At 39.7% G+C, this 15,207-nt stretch overlaps 1 protein-coding gene across 3 annotated transcripts in view; it reads left to right on the top strand.

Annotated features, from left to right (window-relative positions):
- Positions 1 to 15,207, top strand: part of FGF12 (fibroblast growth factor 12) — a 547,790-nt gene that overhangs the window by 178,914 nt on the left and 353,669 nt on the right. Inside the window, exon 1 of one of the 3 annotated variants that reach the window (XM_036851668.1) lies at positions 10,142 to 10,308. The exons of the other annotated variants lie outside the window; for them this stretch is intronic. Within the exon in view, the coding sequence (XP_036707563.1) occupies positions 10,218 to 10,308 (91 nt within the window). The 5' untranslated portion in view covers positions 10,142 to 10,217. Of the gene's footprint in view, positions 1 to 10,141; positions 10,309 to 15,207 lie in introns of those variants that run through there. 3 annotated transcript variants of the gene reach the window in all.

The following is a 15,207-nucleotide window of genomic DNA, read 5'->3' as shown; positions in this document are numbered from 1 at the left end:
TCTTTTAATCCCTTGATTAGTAATCTGTTTGACTTTCTATTTCTTCATGATTCAATCTTAGAAGATTGTATGTTTCTAGGAATTTATCCATTTCTTCTTGGTTGTCCAATTTGTTGGTGTATAATGGTTAGTAGTAGTCCCTTATGATCCTTTGCATTTCTGTGGTATCAGTTGTAACTTCTCTTTCATTTCTGATTTTATTTATTTGAGCCTGATCTCTTTTTTTCTTGATTAGTCAAGCTAAAGCTTGTTGATTTTATCTTTTCAAAGAACCAGTTAGTTTCATTGACCTTTCTTCCTGCCTTCCTTTCTTCCTTTCCTTCTTTTTTGTCTCGAGTTCATTGACTTTCACTCTGATCTTTATTATTTCCCTACTTCTACTGATCTTGTGCTTTGTTTGTCCTCTTTTTCAAGTTACTCTAGGTGTAAAGTTAGATTGTATATTTGTGATTTTTCTTGTTTCTTGAGGTAGACCTGTATTGCTATGAACTTTCCTCTTAGAACTGCTTTTGCTGCATATGAAAGATTTGGGTATGTTTTATTTTTGTTTTCATTTGTCTCTAGGTACTTTTTGGCTTCTCCTTTGATTTCTTTGATGACCCATTGATTTCTGTGTAGCATGTTGTTTACTCTCCACATAATTGTGTTTTTTCCGTGTTATTGATTTCTAGTTTAATACCATTATGGTCCTAGAAGGTGCTTGATAGGATTTCAGTCTTCTTGAATTTATTGAGACTTGTTTCGTGACCTAATATGTGATCTATCCTGGAGAATGTTCCATGTGCACTTGAGAAGTATATGTATTCTGCTTCTTTTGGATGGAATGTTCTGTATATATCTATTAAGCTATCTGGCCTATTGTGTCATTTAAGTCCCATGTTTTCTTGTTGATTTTCTGTCTGGATAATCTATCCATTGATGAAAGCAGGCTGTTAAATTTCCTCACTATTATTGTATTGTTTTCAGTTTCTTCTTTTAATTCTATTAATGTTTGCTTTCTATATTTTGGTGCTCCTATAGTGGGTGCATCTATATTTATAAATGTTATATTTATAAATGTTATATTATCTTGTTGTATTGACCCCATATATCATTATGCAATGTCCTTCTTTGTCCTTTTTTGCAGTCTTTGTTCTAAAGTCTATTTTGTCTAATATGAGTATAGCTACTCCAGTTTTCTTTTCGTTTCCATTTGCATGGAATATCTCTTTCCACCCCTTCACTTTCAGTTTGTGTGTGCCCTTACTTCTATAGTGAGTCTCTTATAGGCAACATACAGATAGGTCTTGTTTATCCATTCAGCCACTGTCTGTCTTTTGATTGATGAATTAATCCATTAACATTTAAAGTAATTATTGATAAGGGTGTACTGATAGCCATTTTGTTAATTGTTTTCTGGCTGTTTTTGTAGTTCCTCTCTATTCCTTTCCTCTTCTCTTCCCTTGTGTTTTGGTGGTTTTCTTTAGTGTTATGTTGAGATTTCTTTCTCATTTTCTTTTGCGTATTTACTGTAAGTTTTTTCCTTGTTGTTACTGTTAGGCTCACATATAATATCCTTTGTAAACAGCAGTCTGTGTTAAGTTGGTAGCAACTTAAATTTGAACACATTTCAAAGCTTTATCTTTTTTTTTTTTTTTTAAAAGAAGGTAGTCTTTTTTTTTTTATTAATTAATTAATTTATTTTTTGGTGTGTTGGGTCTTCGTTTCTGTGCGAGGGCTTTCTCTGGTTGTGGCAAGCGCGGGCCACTCTTCATCGCGGTGCGCGGGCCTCTCACTGTCGCGGCCTCTCTTGATGCGAGGCACAGGCTCCAGACGCGCAGGCTCAGTAGTTGTGGCTCACGGGCTTAGTTGCTCCGCAGCATGTGGGATCTTCCCAGAACAGGGCTCGAACCCGTGTCCCCTGCATTGGCAGGCAGATTCTCAACCACTGCGCCACCAGGGAAGCCCTCAAAGCTTTATCTTTTAATTCACTGCCCTCACTCCCATTTTATACTTTTGATGACACATTTTGTATCTTTTTATTTTATGCAACCCTTAAATAATTTTTATATTTTTAGTTGATTCTACTACTTTTGTCTTTTAACCTTCATGCTTGTTTTATACATCACTGATCCACTATCTTTATTACAAATTTCCTTTTCCAGTGAGATTTTTATTTTCATATGTTTTCTTATTATTAATTAGCATAATTTCTTTTCAGATTAAAGAAGTTCCTTTATCATTTCTTATAGGGCTGCTTTAGTGGTGATGAACTCCTTTAGTTTTGCATATCTGGGAAACTCTTAATTCCTTCAATTCTGAATATTAATCTTTTGGGGTAGAGAATTCTTGGTTTGAAGTTTTTTTCCTTTCAGCACTTTGAATATGTTATACTGCTTCCTTCTGGCCTGTAAAGTTTCTGCTGAAAAATCTTCTGATAGCCTTATGGGGCTTCCCTTGTACATAACAAATTTTTCTCTTGCTGATTTTAAGGATTCTCTCTTTATTCTTAACTTTTACTCTTTTAATTATAATGTGTCTTGGTGTGTGTCTCTTTGGGTTCATCTTAATGAAACTCTCTGGGCTTCCTGGACCTAGCTTTCTGTTTCCTTCCCCAGATTAAGAAAGTTTTCAGCCATTATATCTTCAAATAAATTTTCTGGGCCTTTTAATCTCTCTTCTCCTTCTGGGACCCATATAATGTGAATGTTATTCTGCTTGATGATGTCACAAAGGTCCCTGAAGGTATTTTTACTTTTTTAAATTCTTTTTCATTTTGCTCTCTCTCTAGGTGAGTTCTATTGCTTTGTCTTCCAGCATGCTTATTTGTTCTTCTGCCTCATCCAGTCAGCTATTGGACCCACTAGTGTATTTTTCTGTTCAATTATAACTTCTGTTTGGTACTTTCTTATATTTTGTTGAAGTTCTCACTGTGTTTATCCAGTATTCTCCTGAGTTTGGTGGGCATTTTTATGACCATTACGTTGAATTCTCTCAGGTAGATTGCTTATCTTCATTTAGTTCTTTCTCTGAAGTTTTGTCTTATTCTTTCAATACAATAGGAACATATTCCTCTGTCTTCTCATTTTGCCTAGTTCTCTGTGCTTACCTCTTCCATGTATCAGGTAAGTCAGCTACCTCTCACATTCTTGAAGGTGTGGCCTTATGTAGGAGATGTCCTGTAGAGCTCAGAAGCACAATCCTGCCTGGCCACCAGAGTCAGATTCTCAAGGGGTGTCTCCTACATGAGCTGCATCAGCCCTCCTGTTCTGGCAGGGCCATGGCTGCTGCTGCAGTGCACTGGTGGGAGGGGCTGACCCAATCACCCAAGCTTTTGAAGGGAAATTTGGCAAGAGCTAACAAAACTACTTGTATACTTACTTTTTGACTCAGCATTCTCATTTCTAGAATCTATCCTGAAGATATACTTCCAGCAATATGAAAATAATACACAAGTTATTTATTGCCGTATTGTTTGCAATTGCAAAATATTGAAAATAACCTAAATGCCACTACGTAGCGGAGTGTGTGCTATTTTGTGCAAAAGAAACCTATGGAAGATAAACCAGAAATTAAAGAGACCAGTTACCTATAAGGGGTTGTTGGAAAAGGAGTGGAAAGAAGGGGAAATGGGAATAGGACAGGAGAATGAGAGTGTAAAACTTATTGGAGTATACTTTTTTGTAGCTTTGACTCTTAGAACCATACCAAAACATACCATGTTTTACATATTCAAATAATAATAAAGTAATTAAATAATTAAAATCAACCAATATGGAAGACAAACAATAACAAATGAACCTAACTGGATTACAAATGAATAACTAAACCACACGGAAGAGAATGGAGAAGAAAAGAAAAATCTATCAAAAACAAAATCGATAATAATATTTTGACTGTATAAGGCTAAAGACAAAAACAAATGTGCATCAATACTGTACTCTAGTAATAAATCTGTTTCTCACAAGAGTGTTGGTTAGGAATTCTGTAACTACTTTAAGTACATACTAGGATTGAATGAATAAGTGAATATACTGTAAATAATAAAATATTTTTCACTGTTGGAAAAAGAAGTTACAAATAAGGAAAGGGCAAAGACTAAAATGGAAATTGTGATGTTGGATTGGAATCATAGGTATTAACCATCTATAGCTATATCTATACTTATCATCTATAGTTATCTATCTATTATTTATTTATGTATGGATATATCTACACATAGATATTTCTACATATAGATATCTCTATCTATAGGGAGAAATATATATTTATCAACAGAAATAAATATGATGGATGTGTATGTGTGGGTTTGTATATATGCATATATTTCATAGCCTTCTCCACTGAGAGAACCTAGGATCAATGACACCCCAGTAACAATGGGCACACTAGAACCCCTATTTTAGTTCCTAAATACTATTTTCCAATAAAAAGTATTAGACTCATTGGAGAATTAGTTGATTCCAGAGCTGGGGCTGGAAAATAAAAGGCAAACTTGGAATATCATGTGATGCTAGAAAATTAAGGAACTGCTCATAAAAAGACACCAGAGCCAACCAAAAGGATCTCCTAAAGGCTAAAGTTGAAACAATTTGAACCACAAAATAAATAATGATAGTAGTGGATTATAATGCATAGAGTAAACATTCCTGAGGCCATACTGATATAAATAAATACTTGAATAAATAAATAAGTGGGGGAGAATGTACAGCTCTTGCAGAAGAATTCCCATTACAATAGAAATAATTAGGAAAATACAAAGTTACTATTAGGGAAACAGCACAATAATAATTACTGCAAGCAAGTTCCACCAATGGATGCTAACATCAGTGGATGAAAATTGAAGGAGAAACAGGATATTAGCATAGCCTCAGAGTTTCTTCCTCAAGATATTTATCAACCATAAATGAAAATAAAATATAACTTGACAGTATAGAAACCTAGCAGACACTACCTTAACCAAGTGATTGATGTTAATAACACTAGTTGACATCATGTAGCTCTTGATAAGATCCTACTGAAAAGGATACATCACTTCTGTGGCATTCTTGCTGAAAAGGAATAACTGTAGACTAATCATTAGAAAGCATCAGACAAGCCCAAATTGAAAGACATTCCACAAAATATTTGATCAATATTTATCAGAAGTTTCAAAGTCCTGAAAGACAAGAAGAGACTGGGAGACTGCCATACACTGAAGAAGACTAAGGACACACAACTAAGTGCAGAGTGGATCCTAGCTGGATCCTGGAACAGGAAAAGGGCATTAGGGGGGAAAAAAACTGGTAAAAATTCAATAAAGTTTGTAGTTTATTTGATAGCATGGTACCAGTATAAATTTTCTGGTTTTGATAACTGTACACTGGTTATGTGAGTTGTTAATAGTAAGAGAAGTTGGGTGAAGAGTATACATGAACTCTATTATTTTGCAACTTGTCTGTAAGTCTCAATTTATTTCAAAATAAAAAGTTTAGAGAAGAATAAATAGAAGAAGAACAACAAATAAAAAAAGAACAAGAGGAAGAAGATAACAACAACAAAAGAACCTCATGCATTGCTTTTTTGAAAATAGTTGAAAGTTATTTTAACTTATTTGGACCATATGTGTCATTAATAAGTAAGTTTGCTGCCAGTGACTGTTTTTGTCACATCTAATAAGATTGATTTTCTTGCTATCTTTGTCTGTTTAGGCTGCTATAACAAAAAGTACCTTAGATTAGGTGGCCTAAACAACAGACATTTGTTTCTCACAGTTCTAGAGTCTGGGAAGTCCAGGATCAAGGCACCAGCAGATCCAGTGTCTGGTGAGGGCTTGCTTCCTGGCTCATAGATGGCCATCTTCTCCCTGTGACTTCACATGGTGAAAGGGGAGAGAGAGCTCTCTGGGGTCTCTTTTATAAGGGCACCAATCCCATTCATGAGGGTGAAGCTTCCCAAAGATGCCACTTCCCAATACCTTAGGGGTTAGAATTTCAACATATGAATTTTAGGGAGATATAAATATTCAGTCTCTGATAGTTACCTATAAAAATTGGATTTGAGGGTATTTCTAAAGACATGAGATACAGACCTGGTTTTTATCCTGGCAGTCGGTGGACTAGCCATATAACATAGAACAAAGATACTGTGTTAGCTATCAGACTGGTTTTCATCTTTCAGTTTATATGTTGGTTTGGTTTCTTTGTGAAATAAAGTTGCTTTCCTTTTGATAGACATTTTGACATTAATATACTCATTAAAAGTTTTCGGGCCTGGCGGTACTATTGAGTATGCTATTACTGATTCAGTGTAGGCTTCCAAACAGATAAATAACATTGATTAATTGAAGAGCTGATGCCAAGAGTCAACAGATTCCTATGTTTAATATGAACAGAAATAAATTACCACTTAAAAATCTCAGAACTTCCTCATACAATTATTAATTTCTACAATCTGTGAGTAAATAACTCTTTATAAAATGAAAAATTTAGATACTAAGAATTTAAATAAGTTCACCTATCATTATGTACCAGATTTCCCCATCCCTCTCAGAAAGTGATAAACGATTTCATTTTGAAATTACACTGGCGAGTCACTTGCTAGAGTTGGTCCAAGGTCAATAAGAAAACAGAAAGAATATCTAACTTACGAAATTTTAATTAGAGACGGATAATTTAAAATTTGGTCATTATATATCTCCAATTTAAAATTTAAAAATATAATTGCCAGTAAAAATTTGATTTTGGCTTATGGAATAATACACAGAAAGCAGAAAATTTCCAAGTTTTGATTGAACTAAAATATGCTCCTTTCCTACCATCCGTTGTGCTCCTGGCTATTACTATTTGCTTGTTTTGTCTTGCTTTTGGATGTTATGGTACTTGTAAAAATGCAGTCTCCTTATGTTCTGCCCAAGATACTTAAGGAAGACTATATCTACATACCTGACTGTGAAGCTGGATGTCACCTTAGGAGTTGTTTTAACAAGCATGTACATGAAAGTCTGATAAGGGCAAAAATCTTTATTTTTTTAAAACTAAGTCTAAGTAATACAATTCCATTGATCAATTCCCCTTTATACCTACTTCAATCAAATATCCATAATTTATAGTAAGAAAGTATTTTGCATTTAAATGTTATGTACTCTCTTTGGTGTAATCTGAACTCATCTGAGAGTTCAATAACAACAAAAAAATCTATAAATGTGATCCCCCAGTTTTTTTTCCAAGTACTATGATGATCCACTTTCTTTGCGATGAATATACCTGGCCATAAGAATCGCTGTGACAGCTGCTTAAACAAGACAGCAGGACATTTAAGTATTAATTGTGACAGAGTTGGCTTTCCTGCCCTGTTTTCTAAGAGTTTATAGTTCTGTTAAGGAGACAGAACTATAATCAAATAAAAGAGCCACTATGTGAGACCATTAAGGTGCACCTAGAACCCAGGGCAGTTGATAAGAGCACCCTATCTTGTGTAGATAATTAAAATCTTCAAAGCTCTTTCACATATTTCACCTCATTGAACCCTTGCAACAGTCTTGCCAGGTAGGCAGAAAGGCTTGTTGTGGATATGAGAATTGATGCTCTAGAGGTCATGTGTGTTTTAAATCACACATTGATTTGCTTGCTCTGCCCAAGTTCCTTGATAGGGGGCCTCATCCTATTCCTTTGCTACGTTTCAAGGAATAGCTTTTCTCTCAAAGTACAAAACAGCTCTAGGCATTGGGTTCCAGAGCAGGAGAGCTCTACCGGAAAGCTCTCTGTCTCTGCTGCAGCAGGAAAGACTATTTTTAGATGTTTTCCTTTTGCTAATTATCTCCCTCTCCGTGGGGAATTTCTATGGGTAGAATCCCCAGATGAGCCAAGTTTCTCACTAATTCCCGCAGAGACCGGAAAGACAAAGGCCATGGCCCAGCTTGCCCTGGGGCCTCAGAACCTCTCCAGTGATGACAGTGTGGTGGCTTTAGCAAGTTCTTCAAGGACTGTGGAGCCCACAGAGCTTTGGTGATCACACTGAACAAGGGGACTAAGGGGCGACTGGAAGGAAGGTCTGCACATATCTTCTTGAGTCTTGGAACCACCCCAAATGACCTTGCCTGGAGCTCAGTTCTGAAAGGACTTAAGAGAATGTGGAGCCAGTGGTGGCTGAAGGCTCAGGAGGCCCTGCTGATGTTCTGGCTTTCTTCCATCATCTTTGAGAGGAATAAGGAAGGGACTTCTGAAAGAATATTTTTCCAGGCAACTTCAACCTTAAGCTTCAATCTCCAGGGAACCCCACAAGAACTGTGAAGGATTAGCCTATAGAAGAGAAAGAGGAAAGGGGTGATGAAAACCATTTTCACTCCTTTGCTGGGAAGAGCTAACCAGCTAGTGCTAGGTGGTCTGGGGACAATGGGTGGAAAGAAAGTAAAGTAAGATTTTGGTTCAATGTCAGGATAAATCTTCAAACAGGTTTTGTGCAGTGAACTACCTGGGGAGCCGGTGAATTCTGTCACCTGAACTGTTCAAGCAGAAATGTGGACACTGGAATGGATGCTGGCATTCATGGGAAGGTGGGAGTGATGGAAAACCCTACAGGTTGAGGACTAAGGAATAATAATTGCTAACACTATTATAGCACTTATTTTCTATCAAGTTTTTTTTTTAAACACTCAACAAGGGTCTAGAAGGTAGATGTTATTATTAACTCTCTCTTAGAGATAGGGAAACTGAGGCACAAAGAGGTTAAGTGATTTGTTCAAGGTCACACAGCTAGTAGGAATTTTCACTGTGGCTGCCTGTTGTTGGTGTCTGTGCTTTTAACCACTTGCTGTATTGCTGTGTCCTCTAAGGACCCTTCTTGCCCTGAAATTCCTGATAGGGTGGAGTCCGATCCCAATGCCAGCATTCTTTGTATGCATCACTCATAAGACTTCTTCCAAAAGGGCAATGATGGCCTCCGAGAAGGAAGGAAGGAAAGGAGAGGAGAGGAGAGGGGAAGGGAGAGGAGGGGAGAGGAAGGGAAGGGGAGGGAGGGAGGGAGGAAGAAAAGAAAAGAAAAAAAGAAACAGAGAAAGGCAAAGGATGATGGAAAAAAAAAAAAAAAAATCGAGACCTTTAGACCCAAAGGGAAGCTCCCTGGTCATCTTTGGGACCAGTTGGCAGAGACAGAGCCTAACAGAATATCGCGTCAAAGTTAAATACCGCTGTTGTTTTGAGAGTTCCCGCCTCATTTGTCTCTTCTTCTGTAACTCTGGCCGTCCCTTCTGGCCTGCCTTACTCCACCTGCACCTGCCTTCCCGTGGCACCTGTGCTAAGCTTTTCCAGGAGACTGGGAGGCACGGGGACAAACAAGCAGCTGCCAGTTCTCTATTCTGCACCCTCTTCCCCGCCCTGATTTACAGAGGGAGAAAGTGACGCCCAGGGTGGTATGTAACTTACCCAAGGTCACAGAGCCCGGATCAGAAAATCCAGGTGTCCAGACCCCCACCTCAGCGCCCGGCCCATGCCTAGAGACCCCTTCGCTCTCCGCGCTTGAACCCAAGAGCTTTCTTTATTTCACATCCCCGCCTCCCCAGCCCCACCCCCCAGTTCCCCGGAGTCGGTTCTGACGCTCGGCAGCCTCCAGGGTCCAGCCCTTCCTGCGGGCGCTTCCTTTCCGCCGGATTCCCACGCCGGAGTCGCCCTCAGCCCGCGCGCAGCCAGCGGGAGCGCTGCCTTCCGGCCCGGGAGTCCCTCTCCGCGCCCCGCAGCCACGCACGGCGGGGGCACAGAGGCGGGCGGGCGGCCAGGGCTCACCGCCCGACGCGGAGAATAGAAACTGAGGGGGTGTCCCGAGCCCCCAGGCCAGAAGGCCAGGGACCCCGGGGACCCCGCCCTCTTCCCTCCCTGCGCCTGCACCTGGAAAGGGGCAGCAACCCACGGTGACGTCCTCCGCGCAGCCGGTGCGCTCACCCTCCAGCCCGCAGCCCCGCCGCCTCCTTCGGGAAGTCCCAAAGTGTCACGGTCGAGCCCGCTGGGGTGTGGCCGCGCCTCCCGCTCCCCCAGGGGCTGCCGCCAGCCGGGCGGCCGTTCCTACTCCTCGCCCGGCCCCGGCCCCGCGTCCGCTGTGCTCCTGCCCCGGCCCCGGCCCCGGCCCCGCCAAGGTGCGAACCGCTCTCCGCCCGGGACGCAAGGACCATGGATTCGGGATCCGGCTTCCCAAGACAGGCCGCCTTTTGGTTGGACAATTAGCGGAGGTGGGCGGGGAGTTGACCATCCCCACACACGCGCTTCTCCATGAAGATTCTTGAGCTTTCTTTGAAGAAAGGAGTGCATATGCTGCAGTGTCTCTGTGGAAGGAGCCTGAGGTCCAGCAACAGCCTAAGTGGTGAGAAAATGTTCCTTCCTTAGCCCTAAACCTGCAGATGCCCACCCCCCTTCCCTCCTCCTCATCCCCTCTCTACCCCCACCCCCCCACCCTTAATCAGCGCTGTAAGTGATGGAAGGAAGGCGTTTCCTTACTGGGGCGAGATAATGGCCCCGCCGCCGGTTCTGTCTTTGGATTTTTTTTTTTTTTTCTCTCTTAAATCCCTGAAGTCATCCGTGTTTTATAGAACGCTTTCGCTGTCGCCTAGCGCCTGAGCTGGAACCCGCGGGTCTCTTTCCGAGGGGTGCTTACAGTGACCAGATTTCGCACTTCCTCGCGGCTGTCTCCTTGTGACCTGCGAGGGCGGCGTGCGACTTGGAGTTGCTCAGAGTCTTCTCTTGAGAAGTTGCTCGTGCGTTCGACAGGAGAGGGGACTTTTAAACAGGTGGCTGGCCAGGCAGGTATCTTTTATTTTCTTGCTTTGTCTGGAAAGTAGACATCTGGTCATCGTCAGTGAGTACGTTTTGCCCTGGAGATCAAGCAATTTCTGAACTGATGCTGAAATAGAAGAGTCCCAATTAGGCCTGGGTTTAACCAACTAGGTCCCTCAGGAAAAGCTCAGGGAGGGAAAGAAAGAAAATCAGACCCTTTTAATGACCTGCGATATTGAGAAAAACGATTAAAAATTTTAATAAAAAAAAAGTACAACCAAGTAAGTGTGATACTTTTCTGCTGAAGCCTTGCGGATGAGGCGAGCTGTTTCACCACACTTTCCATTGTCCATCTCTCTCTTTTTTAAAGTGTAAGTTCTCTTTAAAGTGGTTTTGTCCAGTAATCTTACAAGTGCTAATCCAGTTTTTGTGTCTTTGGGTTTCTGTTTACAAAATGGGGGTGGGGTGTGAGGAGAGAGGAAAGGCACCCTTATTACGTCTAAACAAATGTCTCTTTGTAAAATAATTTTTTGCTAAATAAATTCCAAATAACTTTAATGTTCAAAAATTTAACAATATTATGATAGGCTTCAGGTTTAAAACTTCATGTTATTCTGGGGGATCTGATTCATTTGGTTAAGTACCTATTTTCAGTCTGTGCGGGAGCTATGAAGATTATATTTGGAAAGATTAGAATATATATAGGTTTCATTCATCCTTTCTAAAACTTCGACTTTCTGCTTACTCACTACTCTAAATGAAAAATAAAACCATTGTAAAAGAACTAATTAGATAATTTAACTACATGTGAAATATGAGAATATACACTTTTGAAATGAAATCAGCAGTGAGATCTCATATTTCTACTTCTGTTCAATTCAGAAGATTATTTAGACATTATCTTTTGCCAGCATATTTGTAAGGGCTGAAATATATCAAATAACTATATTCTAAACTAACATGCTTGATGTTGAAGTTTTATGTTTTGAAAATACGTATTTCAGGAAGCCAGCAGAGATGTATGTTAATATTATTTGTTTTTCCTTGTCTACGTTAAGTAAAACATGAATAGATTATAACTTGGATATATGTTTCCTAGGTGTGAAAAATTTTAAAGTATGTATGGTGTGTGATAACGACCTCTTGTAAAAATAGTTAACATGTTAATTTACATACAGAGTCAGTCTCTCAAATAGTAACAGATCCAAACAGAAGTGGTAATATGTGTTAGGGAGAAGCATAGGTTGTTGCAAAGTCATGGGACTTAGAGTCAGAAGACCTAGCTATAAAGCAGTCTCAATAAAATTACTAACAATCTTTCAAACTCAGTATTTTCATCTGAAAAAAAAGTGGAAATAATGATAGCTCTAGCCTGTTCCCTATTTCTTACTGGATCCTAGATTTAACATGTGATCCTATGAAAACTGTTGCACTTTATATACGCATTGTTATTTAGTGGGGTGGTTGGTTATTTTAGGGAGCTATCACTCTAGGGGAATTCTTGTAAAATGGTGTAGTCACAAGTTGTGAAGATGAAGGTTCCTTTTGAGCGGGTTTTTATGTCATAAGCCTAATATTCTTCACTATTTCAGTAGTGCTTCAGTGGCTAAAACGAATAAGAATCATAAAATATACAAAATGATCATCACTTCCTTTTAGCTTTCATTTTCAAAAGGATTTTTGTTGTTTTATGTAACATTTTCAGTGTTAATGTCAGAAAATTCAAAAAGTTAGTTCTTACTATTAGTTCATTTGTCTTGCAGTACTTAACAAAAGCAATTTGCTAAGTGCCTACTATGTGCAAACGTGTAGGCATTACTACCGTTCACTCAGTATTTTGGGTTCTCCTCTTGGGCATATTGCAGGATGGCATTCTCGCATTCCCTTGAACTTACGTATGGCTATATGACTTGCATTAACAAACGAAACATGAGCAGAAGTGACATGCCTCACTTGCATGTGGAAGGTTTAATAGCCAGAGCACACTTCACCTTCTGCTGTGACCTTCTGATGATGTTCAAGGTAGTGGTTACTCCATCTGTCTGTGTCCCTGAGTATCTGTAGTAATAGGGCTTTACTATGTGACCCATGATGGGCATTTAGCACAAATGAGAAGTTAAAACTTCTTTTTGTTAAGTAACTTAGATTTTTAAGGTTATTTGTTATCTAGCCTATCCTGATTGATACAGTAAGGCAGTCCAGTTTAACATAATAAAATTTAATGGAAGATTATTGGGCTCTGTTTAAGGTTCTTTCTAGTCAAACACTTTAATTTCTCTATGATATCATCTGTAGTATATAATGAATTGATGTATTGGTTTCCTTTCCTAATCTTTGAATAATTAGCATACCAAAGTATGCATTTTTGTCATCAAGTAAGTTAGTGCCTGTCCTGAGACTAGTGGGTACATTGCTTCTTAAATGGTATTTATCATTGCCCCAAAGATACAATGAAGCTCCACTGATATTTGAGATTATTCTTTCAAAGTGGTAGTTTAACTGAAAGACCCTTAAGGACTCAGGTGCTCCTTTCTACTTACCCTGCAATGTAGAAACTACCTTTTGATGCCCCCAAGTTCCTGGAAAGAAAGAGCTAGCTATATTACCTGAAAAACAGTGCAAATGTGGCAACTCTCACCTCTGCTGCAGTTTTGCCAGACAAAAGAAAACGCAAATAAAATTGTTTTTCTCTCAGCTTATAAACTAAGAGCTGTGTGCCTGTGAAGAAAACCAGGGCAGTACTTTATGGTGAAGGGATTGGGCTGAATGCTCCATCTGGGTCATGGACCAGCAATCCCTTTGCCTGGCTCTGGGTTAAGTAAAGCAAGAGAGAGGAGGGAAGGCAGACTTTTCCAGAAGCCTAGGGTATGTGTGTCATGCCAAATAGCCCTCCACAGCTGGCACCCCTCCCTTCTTCCTGTCTTTATCCATCTTAGGATAGAAAGTTAAAGAAACATGTCTCTGGCTTCAGGGGTTGCCATTTTTCAATTTAGCAAACACTCTTTGTGGACCTATTGTTGCTAGGCTGTGTGTTAGGCACAGGAGGCCCAGCAGGGAGAGATATGGACAAGCAAGAGGTACCATACTAGGCAGGATATGATACATGCCAAAAGTGGAGTACCTGGGAGCCTCCATTTATTTCAGTTTAACAATCTCTTACCTGAGTTAATGGTCTATGGTAAGAATCATCTCAAAAAAGGAATAATTAATTCTGCCTGGAATTCGTGTTTATCTCCCTGAGCTTGAAAAAGCATTTAGGATTTCAAAAGGTAGTGCTGGGTGAGGCAGATGGGGGCTCTAATGAAAAGGAATAGTATCTCTGTATATTTTACCGGAAGAATGTGTTTGAATAAGACATGGATATAAAAAAGCAATGTTTTACAAAGAATTAGCCTACAACTCATTAAAGCCTACCCAGCATTGCTCATAATCAGATATCCTGCCTAGTTATCTGTTATACCTCTCCTCTGCCCCTCCTTCAACCTAAGTCCATTTGTTCACAGCCAGATATAACACATCAGCTTCTAAGAAAGGTGCAAGTTTTATTCTCTCGTATTGGAGTTAGAAAGAGACATCCAGGGAGTACTTTTAGATCTGTTCTCTCAATTTCCATGGAATATCTTGAAACAATGAAGCTTTCCTTTGTACAATTTAGTGTATGAAATTGCTACCTTTATGCTGTGTTATTTTCATTGCACAATGTTATGAATGCCATGTCCGAATATTATTCTAATGCCAGTAAGTGTTGCAGGGTATTTGCATTTCCTAGGGTGAATATCAGAAAGATACTGTGAATCTGCCAAGACAATCTCTCTTGCTGAAATGATCTTTCTTGTTTATACATAAGCTTCTAGTACCGTCCTACCCTCTCCACTCATTACTGTTTATAGAAACGATAGCATTGCAGTTGGTGTCACTGATTGCCCACGTTGCTGCTTCAATGAAGCCAGCTGGGATTCGATTGCATGGTCTTTAAATAAAACTTAGTGGCACAAAATGAATCTCTTTTTTTGAGGGGAGGGGGGTTGTTGCTAGCTGGATCATTCTCTAAGGCACTAATTATTTGCTTAACTTGGAGGAACTTGAGAATCAGTGAATCACCATGTTGGCTCAGTGTCTGACCTTGGCACTGAGGAACTTGTGGGTAGGTAGCGTAGATAAAGTCTTTATGAAGCCATTCTCAAAATGACAGTGATGAACCACTTACCCCCAGCCCATTTTAGCACTCTGTAAGTAGCTCATGGACTGGGGCTAGTGAATGTGCCTGTGGTTCCAGCTACCCAAAGACTGGAGCCAGATTAATTGAGAACAGGAATTCCAGGCAGTAATGTTCTGTGCCAGCCTGGTACAAGGGGATGGCCTGGAAATGGTGAGAAACAGAGTGAAAGATTGGTGGTGCATTTTCTTAAACTGCCACAGTATGGAGAGTAAAGAATATCTATCACTACTTTTGGCCTTTGGCTTCCAAACTTCACTACAAGTTAGGCAG

The sequence above is a fragment of the Balaenoptera musculus genome, chromosome 4, assembly GCF_009873245.2.
Source record: "Balaenoptera musculus isolate JJ_BM4_2016_0621 chromosome 4, mBalMus1.pri.v3, whole genome shotgun sequence".
NCBI classification, from domain to species: Eukaryota; Metazoa; Chordata; class Mammalia; order Artiodactyla; family Balaenopteridae; genus Balaenoptera; species Balaenoptera musculus.
The sequence above is the reverse complement of the archived record's forward strand: the minus strand, read 5'-3'. Positions and strand labels throughout refer to the sequence as shown.